The sequence below is a fragment of the Calidris pugnax genome, unplaced genomic scaffold, assembly GCF_001431845.1.
Source record: "Calidris pugnax isolate Ruff unplaced genomic scaffold, ASM143184v1 scaffold54, whole genome shotgun sequence".
Lineage (NCBI taxonomy): Eukaryota > Metazoa > Chordata > Aves > Charadriiformes > Scolopacidae > Calidris > Calidris pugnax.
The window spans coordinates 14,548,894-14,567,708 of record NW_015090864.1 but is presented as its reverse complement, the minus strand read 5'-3'; the positions used below and the strand labels follow the sequence as shown (position 1 = coordinate 14,567,708).

Here is an 18,815-nt window from a genome sequence, read left to right as displayed (position 1 = left end):
TCTTGTTTTCTCAGTTGTTGTTTTCTCCCTTTCTGAAACTGAAATATAAGTTACTAGCAGAAGATAATCTGTTTTCCCTTGTCAGACAAAGTTTATGAGCTCTGTTTGTCACAAATGAAGCAAAGACTTGATGAGAAGCCCTCACACAGAAACACTTCAAGGAGATGATGAATAATTTTTGATTAAATCTTTGACATGAAAAGTTTGAAAATCCATTTACTGCCGAAAAAACAAAAAAAAAAAAAAAAAAACCAGTTTCATTTTGTTAGCCACTTTACAGGACTTTATTGCAAAGAGAAGAAAAATATTCAACAACTACTACTGTGGACATTTCATATACCTACTTACAAACGGATTACAAATACAATTCAGGGTAGCACTTTATTATTTTTTAAACACATGTCTCTGGAATTTCCAGACACATCGGTTTTAAAAAAGTTGTATCCTTTAATAGTGTATCTGAATTCATTGGCCAGTTGTTGAAAAAAGAATTTTAATTGAAAGTTAAAATTTTAGCCCCAAAATTCCAGTACTGTATATGTAGTGGAATATCAAGTTAAATTTTAGATTGCGTTCCTTTCACTATTATAAAATAGCAAAAGTGAACCATCACAGATACAGACAAATGGACAGACAGGCTCATCAGAATGAAGCAGAATGTTTTCACTCCACCAGACTGTACTGTGTGTAGAACCAAGAACAGGACAGATGGGATAATCCATTGCCAAAGTCTTTTTTGTAAACTTAGGTTTACTCTTATTACTGTACAATATTTAATTCTAAATTACCCAATAAACGGGCATTTAATCAGATAACAGTTAAACAGCCTTGTTCATATTGAACTCTTTAGTTCTGTGGTGTAGCGGTCGCAGTGCCTCGTGGCAGTTGTCGTAAGCACACTTCAGTATTCTTACACTGTACAAATAAATTTAGTTCCAATGCTCTAAGTAGCATTCCAAAAGAAAACTGTAATGTAGAGTGCCGTTCTAATTCAGTGGGACACGTAGTGTTATGTGAAGTGACAAAAATGGAAGTATACTTAAACACTGTCGCACATTCCCTAAGACAATAAGATGTACACAAATTAAGCTAGAAAATTCAAACTAAGATTTTTCTCAACGTACATTCAGCTTGGCACAGTGCAGACTAAATTTAAGACATGAAAGACAAACTGTGTAATGAGCAGAGCTACACTTTAAGTAACATGTCATTTTTCAAGACGCCAAAATTGCACTCTAGTTGTTGGTTTTTTTTTTGGGAATCAGTTAGCAGAATTTGTAGAAGGGGGAAGAGCTGTACAGGCCAGGTATAATTTATACATTTTCAAAAAATAATCCTACAGTCCCCAAAGGGAAAGATTATTGTCATGGAATGACTCCCTCTACATGATATCCAATCCTCCTCACGCTGCATTTACTTTTCAGCAACTGTAAACGAGAAAAATAACAGAGTTAAGTGCTGGTACCTCATAAGCCAAAAAAAGCCAAGTTATTTACATTTACAGTAGACCACAGTCACTATTTACATAGCCTTTAAGAGTCCAATTCTTAGACCACTCAGGTAAGTGCTAATAAAACATTTGCTTTAGAATAAGAAATTACTCAACACAAAGCATTTAAGGAATGGTGTCTGGTACCAACAAATTTACAGCACGATAAACTGACTGGGTATCCAATGTTGATTGCCTTAAATGAGTAAACATTACAAACACAAACCAATTATAACCCAGCCCCATTTCCCATGACTGTAGCTACTTTTCCAGGCCAGGGAACTGCCAGGATACCAAAAAGCTCATAACAAATTCATATTTAATAGTAAAATAAAGTGCAAGAAAGTTTTGTTCCTTTACTTCTATAAAGGACAGGTTCTTCCAAAAACAAGCTAGGAGGAGATGGAATAAGTTATGACTATTCTCCTGCCTTCGAGTGCTAAACTCTGCTTGGTTCTACAGCAACATGTATCATGCTGACATTAGAATTATATGAAAGCTTTACTACTGCTTAAGGGATTCTGTAAGCATATTACATGGGAGTTTTTTTGGTTTGTTTGTTAAAAAGGTGTTCTAGCCAATATGTATTAATTTTCCACTCCTTCATGATTTATCTACAAGTAGTCCAAAAGTCAAAGTCGTCTCCCATTTAAATTCCCCAGGACCAACAGTGAAAGGTCTTCTCTAAAGCAAGATGTAGGCTCAAAATTCAGTTATTTATTGCCGATCAACTATTATAAGCACTCTTAAAGAAGTATGAGATTAAATAAGCTCTCTTCAGTTTGAATTCAAGGCAACACCAGAATATGTGCAAGCTCATGCTAAAGTAGGCATCTAAAATAGAGTCCATCATACTTTGAAATGTCTCTGCATTGGACTGCTGAGAGAGCTAAGTGGACTACAAAGGCAATCTATCTGAAGATTAATTTCACCAAAGCAACATAATCAAGAATCCATGAATTGCCAGGTCCTTGCTCATTCAAGGTAGATGTTATTCAGAGATAAAGTACCTGTCACTTCAACTGCTTATTTACTAAGGGACACTACTGAAGATCACCAGGTACCATAACTAGACTACAGCCTGATTTGCTCTAAATTGGAGAGAAAGCTTTGAAAAGTCAGTCAGGTAACAAAAAGAAACAAATGGAAACAAGATTAACATAAGCTTCTCTGGAGTCCTTAAAAAGAGAAGCACCCAGGAATCAAGCACCACACAAGCATTCTAGGAGTATTTTCAAACTGATCATGCAGATAACCTTAACTAAGGGGATGCCTAGAAAACATTTATATGAATGCTCAAGAGTGAAGATGACAAAGAATGCAGCAAAACACTTCTGCTAGGTGACCAACAGACCAACTATAATGCAGATGTTAATTAAAAACCAGACATGATTCTGTGAGCAACTTAGGCCTATTAAGTACCAGACTACAGATAATTATTTAGGAAATTAGAGACATTTTCAAATAAGTGCACATATTAATTTCAATTACTGTAACTGTATTTTAACTAGGCTAACATTTTACATTTACCGGATGAAGACATGAATTCTCTTGTTAAATACTTCCAAATTACTTACACGAGAAGCAGTGTGCAATTGTAGTAAGAACAGCAAATAAACAACATACAAGAATAAGGTCATCTTAAATTTCATCGCTGAATGTTTTCTGAAGAAAACCATATTTAAGACAATACTAGCAACCCAAAAGAATTTAAACTGCCCAGTCCTTTCCCACACAGTGGCAGTTGGCTGTGGCCAGTAACTACCTCCCATTGACTGTTTTCAACATTTTGTTCTACTCCAGCAGAGCAACTCCAGAACTGTCATTTCTCAACAAACACTAGTTTTGTAACAAAAACAGCAGCACCATTAGTCAGATGTACATGTATATTGTTCCTCTAATTATAAAATTCTGTAAAAAAAAAGTTAATCTGATTGATTGATTTTATGCCACACAATAAACTGTGATAAAACGAATACGGAGTGGTTTAATCATACATTTAAAAATCCTACAAGACAAACTTACACTTTGTCTTGCCGTCCTCCGCCTCCGCGCAGTGCAACCGGCTGGCTGTTCTGGGTGAACGCGCCTCCACCACGAATTGCACTTGGATGAGTTGGAGAAGCTGCTGGATGCTGGCCAGGACGGATAGGCTTAGCTGCATGAAAAGAAACATGACTTACAAATACATACATCACAATTTGAATAATCAAAGGTGAAACTAACTAATGCTTTATTTTACAGTATCCCAAATGTAATAATCAAAATTGAAAGCACATAGAATAAGAACACAAGTTCAGGAGATGGTATTCTGAGAACCTAACACATTAGTATCGATTATAATCAAGTCCTATTTCTTGGCAATAAGAACTCAAATAAGACACGTCACCAGACGAAGTTTCATGAAGGTTATGTTCCTGTAAGCAATCATTATACCCTGCTCTATTTCCCACACCTACTTGATTGGTGAGCCCCTGGTTACACAGAACCATGTGCAGAGCTGAGTATGCACTGCTTACTCCATAGGTAAATTCCTTTGTCAGTTTCTCACCATCATATAAAAATAAAACTTGCTCTATTACTGAATTCAAAACCAGTAGTTTTGACAGGTAAGTCACAAGCTGCACGCGCTTTGATAAACAAACTGTATTTTCAGTAAGTTTTGCACTAGCTCTTACCAGGACATGCACAACAGTATGACTTTACAGAGTTCTGCAATATTAAACAGAAGCATTTAAAGTTTCAGCAGGTAAGAGTGGATATAAAGTAGCTCCGGGCAGCAACTGCATCAGAGAAACACTTCTCAAGTTCTGCCTTACAGGAAGCCAATCTCCAGTAAGACATGTCTATAGTTCAACTAGGCATTTAAGTACAAGAGGCTTTCTTTATACTTGTGGTAAGCTCACTAGAGAATTCTGGTTTGTCGTCTTGGTGCCTACTTGAGATAAAGACAGGACAGGAAAGCACCTCTCTTTGGGCCACCGCTTGAAGCGACCAAGAAAAAAAAGATTATTACTTTATTCTGCAACAGCTCTTCGCAGACCTACAGAATATGAGTGAAGTTTAACTGCAATGCTCATTTCAGTTGCATTCACATTTAACAGAAGTGTATTGATTACTGAAGTCCTGACACAGGACAACAAAAAGCTGGAACAGTTACTTCTACAGTTGTTGTTAAGTCCTCCACAGGTCACACACCCTCTTGGGCCTCAGCACTACAGTGTGATGCCAGGTGGAGGACCAAGGGACCATGACTACCCTCCTGCCACACAGTAAGAAACACTGGTAGCTACTCCAGACTTCTGGATTTTCCATTATTTTCCCCTAGGAAGAGCTATGTTATGCTATGTTTTGGAACAAAGAACCAAAGAGGCAATCAGAGATCTTATGACACAAGTTGTGGGTTTCTGTCTGCCCATCTCCCACAAGATCAAGAAACAGCAAGACAATTTTATGCTTGTTGTTTAGGGTGATAGCTTAATCTCTCTCCTTACTTTGGAATACCTAGTCTTAGGTATTTAACATGATTCCGTAAGAATTTCTAAGACTCACATTCAGTGTATTGTTTTGTTCGAGGAAACGAAACAAACATTCAGACTAGAACTAGTCTTTCCCAGCATGTACAAAAATCCAGCTACCAGGAAGAGACCAATTTAAAATAAATTAAAAAAAAAAAAACCAGCCAACCATACACCAACAGCCACACACACTTACAGTCTATTAACCAAACTATAAGTCATGGTAGAAAATGCACCATGTTCACCCATGCTGTTCCAGCTAGGGTTGGAAGATGCACAGAGAGGAGGAAAAAAAAAAAATCAGGAGACAGATGAAGCTTTATGGGGCGAGGGATTCTTTACTAACCAATTTGTGCAGAATGTCCTCTTCTGGCCATGTTCTTGGATCTTACAGCTTCCTTGATACGATCTACTTCTTGCTGATACCGTTTGCGATCACGAGAAGCATTCTCTTTGGCTTCCTTCAGTGCAGACTCCAAAGCTTTAACTCTTTCAGCTGTAGCTCTAAGTCGCTTCTCCAGTTTAGGAAGTTCACAGCGAAGATCTGCGTTATCACGTACCAGCTACAAAACCAGAATCAATTATTGTCTTGGTATCTGTCTTCATGGGGAGAGCCAACCAAACACCTTCCTGCTCCTCAAGGAGCAAAGCAGTAGGGCTACTGTATTATCTTTGCTTAAGCTTTTAGTAAATCTAATAGTTCATCAGTAAGGTTGTAATTTGAAAATCAGTTACTGTGGAAGAACATGCTACCCAACACACAGACTTAAAGTCTACATTGTTTTTCAGTCAGAGACAGGCAAGCATCCCCCAGACTGATATATTAATTCTAAACACTAACTTGGGTGTTCTTCAGTTTAAATGCAGCTATTTTGTTATACTCATGTGCACTTAAAAAAGCTATTAATTTACTTTATAGGAAAACTTTAGTCTATTGTTTTATATTAAGAGACACACAAGATGTAGAAGTATTAAATTATAAACAGTTACTTTATGACCAATACACATTCAGTCCCTTCTGTAATAATGCACTTTTAAGTAGTTTATTTTTAAATAAAACTTGAAATTAAGCCTCATTGTACCTGCTTGTGAACCTTTGTAAGCTGTTCAAGGTTATTCTCAAGGAAGGAAATCTTCTGCTTCTGTGCAGCACTGCCTCCTGTATCATCCGAGTCAATCTCAGCGCTCTGCAGTGACACAGGCATGGGGAGGAGAGAGGAGGCTGAGTACAAATCCAAACTTGCATATTAAGATCAAGCCAGAAAAGTTACACTGCTTAAAGATCAATTCCTAATTTAGTTCTAAACTGAAATTTATCTAGCGGTCTCAGAAATGCCAGGTTTCATTACAGCACCACATTACCTTTTTCACTCTAGTAGCCAGATCTTGAACAAACAGCTTCCGAAGATTGTGAAGAGTCTGAAGTTCTTTTGCCTACAGTTAGGGACAAGGAATTAAAAACAAAAGAAAAAAAACAAACCAAAACCAAAACCAAAAAAACCAAACCAAACTCTGAAGGGCAGGGGGGGAAGCTAGCAAGTATTGACATTTGCTTTGAAACATATTCTGATTATCTTACCACAGTCTCTTCCAAACCCTTTAAATCTTGCCTCGCTTGCTCCCGTCTGTCCTGCATAACCCTAAAACAGAATAAATTCATGCTGAAATATCTGAACAAAATTGAAAATTTTAACATTTTAGGAGACTAGTGATAAACACTATATGGTACAAATGAAAAATGTTTTTCAGTTGAAGTCCTCAATTAAGGATGTAACCAAAAATGAAACCACACTCAAAAATCCACATGGGGTGGGGGAGGAGTTGGGGAGTTGCAGGAGGAAGAGGGAAGTACTTGTAATATTGAAGGAATAAAAACAAGTACATTTGGATGTATACATTATAAATTTCTAGAATAGAACCACAGAATTGTTTAGGTTGGAAAAGACCTTTAAGATCATCAAGTCCAACCATTAATCTAGCACTGCTAGGCCACAGCTAAACCATGTCCCTGAAGAAAGGCTCTCAAAGTCAGGTTCATTAGGAATACTTGGGGAGATGATCTCCTACAGATGTTCTTAGCTCTGACCAGCTGAGATGATGACAAGTATCACCTGACAGATTAAGGATTTTTTTCTTTGTTTTGTTCTACCACCTCGCTCCCAACACATCTGCAAAGCTAGCATCATAAACAACAGTCAGAGTTTACAGGAATATAACCTAATGATTATCACTTTATAGAGCTTCTGCCTTCCTATTTAACCTGAAAGCATTTACTGCATTGCTAATGTTATCTCTCAGAATTGTGAGGAAGTGCAATTACTAAGATAACAGGATACAGGAAAGGAATTTGGACTTGCTAAATGATTAAACATTTGAGGTAGCAAAATATTCTAAAGAATCTCTCAGCATCCTATCCATTTTCCAGGCCTCAGCAGAAAAGCAGTTTCAGGCATTTTAAACAACTCTACATCAAAAAAAAAATCTAACATGAATAATCTGCACTGTTTCCAGCCTGTCATTTGTCGTGCATATTTACGACATACAATGGAAAATAACAGGATTCAAAAAGGTTGGGGGAGGACACAGAGCACCAAACTAATTTTTAATATTTCTTTGAAAGTGTTTTGAAAAGGAAAGTTTCTAATATAGCAAGTACCTTTAAGGGATAAATGTTATATACATTTTAGCCAGCCTGCAAACTGAAATAAGAAGCAATGATGTGCTATGGGTATCAAGTGTTGCAAGAAAAGAAAGCCTACTGTAACTAATGTAACTTTTGTAATCATTGTGGCATATAAATAAATCAGAATAAGATGTATTCACAAGACCAGAGCACTGTTAAAACTTTAGTCAGTTAAACCAACGTTGTGTTTCACAGTAAGGCTAAAAGAAAAAGAAAGGCATTGCTTATTGGTTATCAGTGCAGACCAGTCAGGTCCCTCTGATTATTTCAAGTTCTATGATAAAAACCTGAAAGCCACTGTGTGTTTTTAAACATGGCCAAAAAGCATGCACTTTTTCAAAAGTTTTAAGGACAACCTAGTTTTAACTCTGCAAAGAAATTCACATATGCCAGAAAGGGGTTGCTACTGATACTCTAAAAAAATTTCCAGGTGACTATGGGCAGATTTCTAGAAGGTGAGAATTATTTTTCAGCTTGACCCTTGAATACTTACCTGCAAGCAGAACTCAATTCTAATTACTGCATTAACTTTTCAGTCTCTAATTCATTAATACATTGTTATTTAGTTACTCAAGGAAGCATGCAACTGTTCAATCTCAAGAAGCAGCCAATCAGAACCACTTAACTAGTTAAATCACACAAGAACCAAAAAAGAGTAAGGGAACAGAAGGAGCCAAAAAAACAAAAGAAAAAAGGGAACTTCATCATATTAGGTCACTAGTTTTTTAGAGGGAAGCAATCCCACACAGATCTGTTCTATGCCCAATTATCACTTACGTGAGTTCGTGCAGTTTTCTACTTTTTTCCTGATCAGTTGCTTTCAACTTCTCATGCTCAACTCTGAGACGTTCCTGTTCAAGCATCATCTTCTGGTTTTGGCTGAACACAGAAAGTAAATATTACATCAACTGAACCTCTCAGAAGTTATATTTAGTAAAGCAACACAAGTTAGGAAGACACTGCTGGAGAAAACCCTTGTCCTCTTCCTGCCCACCACACTGTGCTCTGAACTCACACAGTCCAGAGACATTTGGCAGTAACAAAATAATGACAATTGCTTACTCTTGAAGTTCAGTGATAAGTTTCTCCTTTGCATCAACTTCATCTCTTAGGCTACTGATTTGTTTCTGATGTGTCTCACGATGACTCTGAATTTGCTGTTCCACAGCTTGCTATTAGAAAAAAACAGTATGTATTATATGCTTTAAAAAGTTGCCATATTTCACTTTGGTTTTAAAAAAAACAAAAGCAATGAAATTAACTTACTTTAACTTCATTTGCAGTTTGAACCTTATTTAAGTGCTCTTTCTCCATCTCATGGACTTTTTCTAGTAAGGACAGAGGAGAGAAAACACATTTCAGCCAGGTAACTAGGTGACTCCAGGGAAGATGGTGTTAATTCTCCCTTCCCTCCCCAACTGTGGGGAGTGAGGAATTATGGAGACTCGCTGCTGAGCGGTGTTCTTGCAGTGATAGGAAAGAAGCCTTGAGAACAGTAAACAATGTCCTTATGTGGTAACATGAAATAGATAGCAAGCTAGCAAACAGGTAACAATAACAAAACAAATAACGACTAATTGGCCTGGGGCATGAACACTTAGATGTAGCCAATTGTATTGCTCATAACAGCATGTGGACAGGCCCCACAACCTGTGTAGAGAGCTCAGTGTGTGGTCAAAAGAGAGAAACTATATATGCTGTAAAAATAAAACATTAAACGTCTTCGCTTCATCACTTGGCGGAGCCCATGCCCTTTGTTGCCGCACCCAACACCTTAAAATTTGGAAAAAGTCTCCTCTCACCACTAAGGTCAATTAAATCAGTAACATCTTAAATTTAATCCTATCAGTAGCAGTTCTTTCAAACAGCAAATATGTTTTCCTGTTGACCAATTCTACATGTTCAGTAGCAAAAACCCATTCTATAGCTCTGCCTTTCAATTTAATAGAACAGAATAATTTCCTATTTATCACTATATATGTAAAATGGTGGTGGTGGGCGGGGTGTAAGGAGGCAGTTCCTACCCTGTGCTCGGAGTTGAACTAATTCTTCATTAAGGGAGTCTACAGACTCTTCCAGTTGCCTTTTCTTCTGTTCCACATTCTGAAGATATTCAGTCAATGACTTGATCTTGGCTTCATGCTTGTGGAAAGGAAAGATTCATTTACTTTGGAACTAAATATCACAGAATTATATCTGCATAAACAGTTTATACTTTTTTTAAACAAGTAACCTAATCTCAAAATAAAAATGGTGCTAACTAAGCTTTAAGAAGAATATGACTACTCAACTATATCTGTAATGTAGCCTGTAAGGCAATGTCTTTATTTTGGATTGGAATTAAATTGGTTGGGAGAAGAAATGTTCTGAATGTTAAATACTATCAGAGGCAAGAGAGTCCCACTGTACTTAGAAGACTGCACTGAAATATGCATCTCCTGACATAAAGACTACTGTCTGTATATAAAACAAAATATAGAAAAACTAAATTGCATATGTAGATCACAATTTTCAGAGTTTTAGAAGTCACATTACTGATCTTTGCTAGGAATCACATTAAAATGACCTCTCTCACACCAGAGGTTAAGTTTCACCTGCTGTGCAGCCTATTGTAACCTTACTGTGCCGTTACTGCCTCTCCCACTTCCAACTTGCTGCATTAGTAGGCAGAGTGCTCACTGCCCACAGCTTCTGTAAGGCTTGAATTTGTAAAGGATCCTATGATGGAGAACATACGGACCCCAGCACTTAATACAAACACTACAAAAGCCCTATCAGGCTACAGACATATTACAGACATTCTGACATCCTGTCACACAACTACTCAGAAGCATCCGAACTGCAAAGATGATTGAGGATACAGCTGAGTCCTGTGGCTGTTCAACCACAATGTACTTTGTTAGGTGCCAAGAAGAAACTGCAATTTCCATCCCTACCCCCCGCCCCGCAGGTTAATGAATTCAAAAGAACATTCAAGAAGTACAGTGTAAAGAAAGATTTACCTGTGAGATGCGGAGCTGGCAGGCAGCCAACTCCTTTTCATTTTCTTCCATTTTCTTATTGCTTTCTGCTTGTGTGCCTTCTAACTGTTTGCAGCGTTTCACCATTGTTTTTACTTCTGATTTCATTTTACTAATGTACAGTCTCGCGACGGTGAATTCTTCATCTATCATGCCAGTCCCCTCAGGCTGCTGAAAAGTGTGGAGTGACACATTCAGAACGCTCACATCACAAAACAGAATTAAATATGAGCTGGAGCAAAATTTAGTGCCCAGCACACATCCCCTGCCTCTACTGATACTGAGAGCATTTGCACACCAAAACATAACTGTTAAGTTTTCTGACTGATTATTTAGAAGTTTGCACAAAGGTAATGAGTCACTGGAAGAGGGAAATATAGTTCACTGTAGACATCTAACACTAGTTCTTGTCCTACAGTGATCTTCTAGATTTATCTTTTATTTCTGTTCCTCATTCCATTTTTAGTAACATCTTGATTGCCACTGTAGGTCAGCATTAGATTTCCAAGATGCTGCTGCTGATTATGACCATTTCATACGGTAGATTAACAGTATGAATGAAAACACTACTTCAGCAAAAAAAAAAACCCCATACCTGCTCTTCCTTATCCTTGCATAATCAAATGCTGTTTGGGACCTGATAAGTCACAGCATAAGCAAGGGATAAGCTTATGCCCAAATTATCAATATAAGTGAGGCTTTCTATGGTGGTTATTTTTACTGTACTAAGAAAACTGACCCCACCTACCCACAGTGTACGTGAGTAATACATGGCATTAAAAATGCACTAATTCTTACCTTGACATCATTATTTCCTACTGCAATTCCTATCTCTGCAAGATCTTTTAGTAAGGAGGCCATCATCTCTGTAGCTCGTTTCTTCTGATGGTTGGTCATTTCTTTAAGTTTCTGAAGCTCAGCATCTATACTGGCTAGAGTGACCTACAGTAAAAGAAGTCACACTTTAATGAACAGAACACACTTTTTTTAGAACTACTTTAATATTATTTATTTAAATACAGCAACATGTGGTTGCCTACTGAAATGTCCCATTTTTATGTCTAAAACCAGACTGGTATCAACCTATCACCATACAGCAAAAAAAATTAGAAGTCCTAAAGTGACAGTATTTCTTCTGAAAAAAATGTAAAGTACTGAGAGAGGCCTTCAGCTCACAAAATATAATCTTACAACTCTGCAACAAAATTCACATCAACATTGCTAAACAGTGGAGTTGTATACAGTTAAATGTTGCAGAGGATTGCGTTTATAGGAAAAAGATGTACAGACAAGTTGAACACTTGCTGTGGTTGTACTGGCTGCATCTCAGCAGCCTGCATTCTCAGAAATTGTCTGCTCTCTGGTCTTCAGCTTTAAAAAAAAAAAGTGCCAGAATTTTTACAGCAGGAAAGTTTCAGCCAGTGATGCCAGAGGATGGTTACTGCATGGCTTAGCTGTGACAGATTGAGAACACTGACGTGTCTTAACGTTACTACACCTCAGAAGAGCTGTTGCTTTCTCATGGATTGAGTTATTCGTGACACTTAGTGGAATTCAAGTTACAACATCTATATTAGATTATAGATAATCAAATGATTCTAAACTACATATAAACAACAAAACAAAAAAACACCCAACCAAAAACCCAAACCGTACACTTCAGAGTCATACACACATGCACCTATTCCACAAAATTTTAAATGCTGCTTATAACAGGAAGACCAGAGATCACTTGACTTTCAGCTGACCTTAAAGTGATGTAAGTTACCAATAAAGACTACTCAGCTCAGAATACTTAAACGTTTAAAGACAGGATTCATGATCTTGTGAACATCAATTTTAATGCTAGTGTTGCATCTAGTCAAATTTTACTAACTGAAAGTCAAAAGCCACGTTCACCAGAAGACCCAGACCCACTGAATTCTCATCTTCAAGAACAGAGAAGAATGAGACTTGAACCATCACATATTCTGCCTGCAATGCCAGCAAACAAGCTTGCCCTTTCCAGTACTTAGAAGTTTTGGATAATGGATAGAGTATTAACTGTTTAAAACTGACTGAAGCCTGTCAAATTATTGGCTCCCAGTCAATTCAGAAACTATGCAGGCACCTGAGGAGGTGTATGTATTCATCCTGCGGGACTGATGCTGTATCTGTAGTTTAACCAGGGCCATCTTTTGGACCATGTCCTCAGTGTTCAGGACTACTCCCTTAGGAAAGTAAAATCAACTGCCTGTTTTGAAGGCATCAAGGTAAGTTACATTTTACATGCCATAAATATACCATGCAAATACACATTCCTTTCAAGTAAAGCTCACTGCAATTCCAGAATTGGAAGAAGCAATTCTTAAATGAAGACTACCTCAACTGCACCAGAAAGACAAACAAAACTGGGTCAGATCACCAGCATGTAATGAAAGCTTCTGATACCTAAGATTTCTCTGAATACTCTTCAGGTAGTAAAATACCATAGGTACTAATAGGATGAACGCTATCAAGGTCAACATTCACCATGCATTTTTCTGAAGCTAAAAACTAAAAAAATATTTAGACTTAAGTTCCCGTTTTCCCTTATCAAAAACCTTTAAATGACTTCAAGCAAGAAATACTGGTAAGGCAAGAAAAGTTACACTGAAGACACTCAGTAATTTTTTATCCCGATTTCGTACCGATTTTTGATTGAGTTCATCACTAAGCAGTTCGTATTCCTTTGCCTTATCTTCTACTTCCTGAGACTTCTGATCATAATTGACAGCTAATTCTTCAAGGGCTTGTAGCACCTCTTTCACTTCCTCTTTAGAGGCATCATTTTCAGCCTGAAGGCGATTCAACTCTGCTTGCAGGTTGTCTTGGTCCCGTCTGGTTGATGCTAGAAGCTGCAACATTGATAGAGATTTATTGAAAATTACAACAATTAACATCAGGAAAATTCCTTGCATAAGTTGAACCTTATTAATGTTTTTAGCTACTGCAAAAGCTTATATCTATATTTTTAGTGTCTAGTATCATGCAAGAAGGATGCAGGACAGGTACAATGAAAATATAACAAATAATTATATTTATCATCTATATCCATAGTTCTTTAGCTTTTAACACATTTTTAAAATGGAAGTGATTACAAATCAAGATGCATAAGGACAGCAACTGGAAATGCACATGGAATATTGCAAGTTCTCAGAACAGCCACTGAACACTACTCATGAGTCTGAAATTGTCAACAGGCCAGGGACTAAGCTTCCAGCATTTTCACACTATTAGCTGCTGAAGACTAACTAGACAAAGTGAACAGGCAGATTCATTTATTGAAATAACATCAAATAGCTCCAGCTTCCCAAGTCCTCAACCCATTTCCTTCTTGCCATATACACAAAGATTACTATTTTTTCCATCTTTGTGCTATATAGAATTATTGCCTCTAATACCTTGGCTAGATGAAAATAACTATTATTAATCGGTATTTTCCCCATTTAATTAAGTTACATCACTGTCAACACATGCATAAAAGCATTTGAATATTCTAGCAAATATACTCTGAAGTAACCCATAGATACTTCCTTTTTCATTATGGGCCATTACATTTCCCTCCTTCCCCTTCTCTCCTTATACAGCAACTGATCAAAAGTAAACCTTAAAACAGATTTCTTACATTAAATCAAGGTATCTTCATTTTTGACAAACTGCTAACTTTACATAGGGAAAACTGCCTATGTCTCTGTATAAAACATTTCAATTCCTTCATCCTGGATACATAAGGTTCAAGTAAACTGGTTTAAGTTCAGCCATTAGCTCAGTGTCAGCGGGAGGGGAATGAATAGGCAGAGCTTTTACATAAGGAATAGAAGAGAACTATATTATAGAGTCATAAAACGTGATTCTACTCCCCAGTCACAAACTGTGACCTATTCAAAACATCTCCAATTTCTCTAAAGGAAAGAAAAAAAAGAAGGAATATAGATGCAGGAGTGAAACTCACCTCTTCCTGATCCAACATTTGTGTTTTCAGTTTTTCTACTAGTTGACTCTGCTGATTAATTTCTTCATCCTGCAGTTAAGAAAGACTGTGTTCAATGAATTGACAAATATCGCTCAGGAAAAATAATCTAAGAGACAGGAGATGTTAAGCATCTAACTTTTCCATATTCTCAGACAATTATACAACAGAAAGCAATAAAAGTAAAAAAATAATCCTTTTGATTTCACTGGCTGATCCACTAGGTTCTTAACCTGTCTTCTCCAAGTTGTTCTAACTTCCAAGTTAGAAACAACAAGAACTTTATTCAAATATTTTTTTCCTCTCCAAATGTAGTACTACTGCTTAAATTTAAGATTATGTTCAAATAAAATATGCATAACATGGAAGGTAACACCTGCTGTCTTCAAATTACTCATTTTCCTGCTTTCTCATTATTTTCCTATTTCTGGGACAGTATTATTACAAACCATTAACTAGGAATGTTCTACACCCAGAAAGTAGAAATACTGTTCAAGATTCTCATTAACTTTTCCTTCCTAGCTTTCATTTTTATCTTGTTTTCTATGTAGTCATACTTTAGTTTTCAGGACATTTTTATTAGTTTCAGCAAAGGAGGGGGAGTAACTAAGAAAGGATGCTCACTTAGAACCGGATAAGGCATTTTTGATCTCTTAGTCAGAGCTACAGAATTAGAGTAGGCACTTCCAACAAATATTGAAGCAAGTTGTACTAACAAACGAAGACTGGCAAATTAAATATTACATAATATAGCTCAAGATGTGTTTCCAAGAGGTCTTACATTAAATAAGAATGGCATACCTTGTCATCCAGTTGTTTGTATAGTTTGGCAATTTCTTCCTCACATTTTCTTCTCTCAGCATCAGTGAAATTGCCAGTTACTCCAATTGTGGTAGCTGGTTTATCATTAATAACCGTAATATCCTTGTCCACTGCAAAAGCTTCTAAGTTGGCCTTCTCCTTGTCAAACTGCTCATCAACAGGTACAGTCTCCCCTAAAGAATACACTTGGTTTAAGTAGTCAGCCATGAAGTACTTTCCACAAAATTAGCCTTGGGAAGTATTACATACTCCCTACTATCCGTACAGCTAACTTACAGTTAGTGAGCCATCAAGTTCACATGACTACATGGCCTTGGGAAGTATTACATACTCCCTACTATCTGTACAGCTAACTTACAGTTAGTAAGCCATCACATGATTACATGGTTAAAAAAAATGCCCACTGGGATCATCCAAACTATCTGAGAACATTGTATCTCAGCCACTTCTTCTGCTATGAGCTCCAAATCTCACCTCTGTATCTTTCAGAAAGGCACCTAACTTGCCCTGGAGACAGAAAATCCTTTCTTTTCCCTTGGTAGTCTGTCTTGCTACGTAGCCATGTTTACTTTTAAATTGCTTTGCTTCTAATTTAAAATATTTGTTCAGTTACATTTTTATCCTTTTTTATTCATTACACCTCTTCTGATAAGAGCACTTTACTAACTTGGCATAGAAAAAATACCACATATGCTAATCAAGGCCGTCTCTGGTAAACTAACCCAAATTCCTTAGCACCTTATTACAAAACATTTTCTGCAGCCCTTGGATGGTATGGGCTCTTTCCAACACTCCAGTACCTTGTGTCAATATTCTGGAAGAACTATACTTAACATTTCAGGTGTGGCCTCATACCATCTCTATAAGTGATTCAAAAATAAAAAAATTAAACACACGTCACATCCCACTAAACTTACTTAAGGGAGCTCACTTCTCTCACATTTGCACCAGGTTGTGGTGCAGCTCTTTACAAGATTGCAAAATCATCTTCTGTAGCTGCCAAACTCCAGAACACATCCTTAAGTACAACCTATGTTCCTTCATTCTTGAATTTAAGATTTCATTTTTAACTTGCATTTTGCCAGACATTTTAAAGGTAAGTTGTCAATTGCTCAGGAAGAAAAGATGGGCACACATTCTGTACTGTCAGCAATTTTGGGTTTGGGGTCATTTTTATGCCTATTAACACGTTTGAGTTGTAAACAAAGATAAGACCTTGTGATATTGATTTGGATTTGAAAACCAAACCAGAGAAAATTTTACTCATTTACAATTTCTGCAAACTTCTACATTTACATCATTTTTTCTCCCCCAAAATAAAATTTTGAGAATGTAACTCTAGTTCTGTAGTAAACTAAGCACTGAAGAACCTAATACCAATATATTGCCAAACATTTTTCCCATTATGTGATTATTAGATGTTCCAGTTGTAATAGAGTGAAAAATATGAAGTTCCTATGTCAACTTATTATCCTAGCTTTAATATTCCTACTACTGTCTTGCATAGTGCTCTTCATTATTTTTGATATCCTGAATACTAATTCAGTGTCTATTATCTTCCCTAAAGTTTGCAGAACAAAAACGTAATTGCTTCTCACCATTACGCCATCTGTTGAGCTCGTTTTCCAGCCACTGTATGGTGTTACGCAGAGTCTTGTTCTTCTCTTTTTCTTTCTCATACTTTTTCTTCCATTGTTCTGCAGTGAGCTCCACGTTGACACACACTGTGTTCTTAATGGTCTTTGCTCTACACAGAAACAGCAAAAAACTCTGAAACTTCTTTTTTTTTTTAAAGAAAAGAATTAAAGACTCTTAAATAAAATTCCTATCTATCACTGGTGAAAGTGTAAACAATTCCCACCTCTTCCAAAAAGCTTACTTTACTCCCTGCCAACTGACTATTCTTTCAGTTGGATTGATACAACTGTTAGCGGACAGAGCAACACAATAAGCTTTGGAAAAATCTCAAGCTGGTTGATTTGGAAAAATTCAGCAGTGTGCTTTCACCTGAAAGAATTTGAGTCAGGACAGCACAAAGCTTTGAATAAAGGGCAGCATTCACCACATCTAGCAAAAATCTCTCCAACAGAGGGCATAATACTTTGAGGGTGTAAACCATCAAGCTTATTTAAAGAAACAGCTCATTTCAACCTAAATATCCAATTGTTGTATCTCCATTACCCAAAATGGTGTCCAAGCTAAAGTTCAGATTGACTGTCTGCATTCAGTCAGGCAAATCTCACCTGAACACATTAACTTTGGAGATGAAACTACAATAATTGGCACTAATAATATATCTTCATAAACGTTAATGGTATAGTTTTTACTTTAGTGCCACTGATTACTGATTGACATCAGTAATTCTTCTGCATAGTCTCCTACTACCCCATACCAACCCCTCACCCCCAAAGATGAAAACAGGAAAGAAGTTTAATGGTAGTAACAAATTTCTGCCCCTCTCCATAACATGACTCCTATAAGCATCTTTCTGCAAAGTCTTACTCGGACTGATTACTACCAAAAGGCACATAATTTCCTACTAAGTTATGTGATTTTTATCTAGTTTCAGTTACTACAGCTGCATGTTTCAGCAGAAATTTAACACCTCTAGAAGGCTGAATTAATATACCAGACTAACCATGGCAGCTGAGATAAAAGCATAATTTACTATCTCCTGAAGAAGACAAGAGCATGAGGCAATGAAACTGGAGCTACAGCCCAAAGACACTTCCCAATAGGTCATTCAAGTACTAATATGAAAGGAAGAGGTTCCGAAAAGAGGCCAAAAGACCTCCACTGCTGCAGAATGCAGTCATTACCCCACACCCACCAACTACCCACATTCTGCCAGGGTTTTAAGAAGTTCTGAAGTATTTTGGTCTACTTTCCCATAATAAAAATCTTCTCTGAAAAGACCAGTAGGAAACTATCTTGTTTAATTAAAGTGGAAGAGGTAGGCTAACAGAAGACTAAATGAACGAAGTGAAATGCTGACAGCTTTTTAATGTGCTCCAGTAAATAAAGTGATTAAATCTACTGGTGAGGAACTGGAGTATGACAATGAAGCATTAATAACAGAGCAGTAAAGAAGAGATACCTAACAAAACACTACATTTGAAATGGATACTTATGAATTCAATTACAAATGACACAGGAATTTAGAAGTATTAACTCAAATGGTACTGGAATGCTAGATACAGGAAACAGACCAAATGATGTAATTCAGCACTCCACCAGGGAAAGGCTGGCAAAGGACAGGTTCTCCCAGCAAAAAGAATTCAACTTAATAGGG

General features: G+C 37.0%; 1 protein-coding gene across 2 annotated transcripts in view; it reads right to left on the bottom strand.

Annotated features, from left to right (window-relative positions):
• Nucleotides 1–255: 255 nt before the first annotated feature.
• KIF5B (kinesin family member 5B) overlaps nt 256–18,815 on the bottom strand; it is a 31,615-nt gene continuing 13,055 nt past the window's right edge. The window contains exons 11-26 of one of the 2 annotated variants that reach the window (XM_014945033.1): nt 17,122–17,270; nt 15,503–15,696; nt 14,684–14,752; nt 13,380–13,586; nt 11,509–11,652; nt 10,693–10,881; nt 9,715–9,832; nt 8,957–9,018; nt 8,753–8,862; nt 8,468–8,569; nt 6,587–6,647; nt 6,370–6,441; nt 6,090–6,194; nt 5,354–5,570; nt 3,515–3,647; nt 256–1,427 (exon numbers count right to left, since the gene is read on the bottom strand). In XM_014945033.1, the coding sequence (XP_014800519.1) occupies nt 1,421–1,427; nt 3,515–3,647; nt 5,354–5,570; nt 6,090–6,194; nt 6,370–6,441; nt 6,587–6,647; nt 8,468–8,569; nt 8,753–8,862; nt 8,957–9,018; nt 9,715–9,832; nt 10,693–10,881; nt 11,509–11,652; nt 13,380–13,586; nt 14,684–14,752; nt 15,503–15,696; nt 17,122–17,270 (1,939 nt within the window). In that variant the 3' untranslated portion in view covers nt 256–1,420. The remainder of the gene's footprint in view (nt 1,428–3,514; nt 3,648–5,353; nt 5,571–6,089; nt 6,195–6,369; nt 6,442–6,586; nt 6,648–8,467; nt 8,570–8,752; nt 8,863–8,956; nt 9,019–9,714; nt 9,833–10,692; nt 10,882–11,508; nt 11,653–13,379; nt 13,587–14,683; nt 14,753–15,502; nt 15,697–17,121; nt 17,271–18,815) is intronic. The other variant, XM_014945034.1, reaches the window with a different exon arrangement.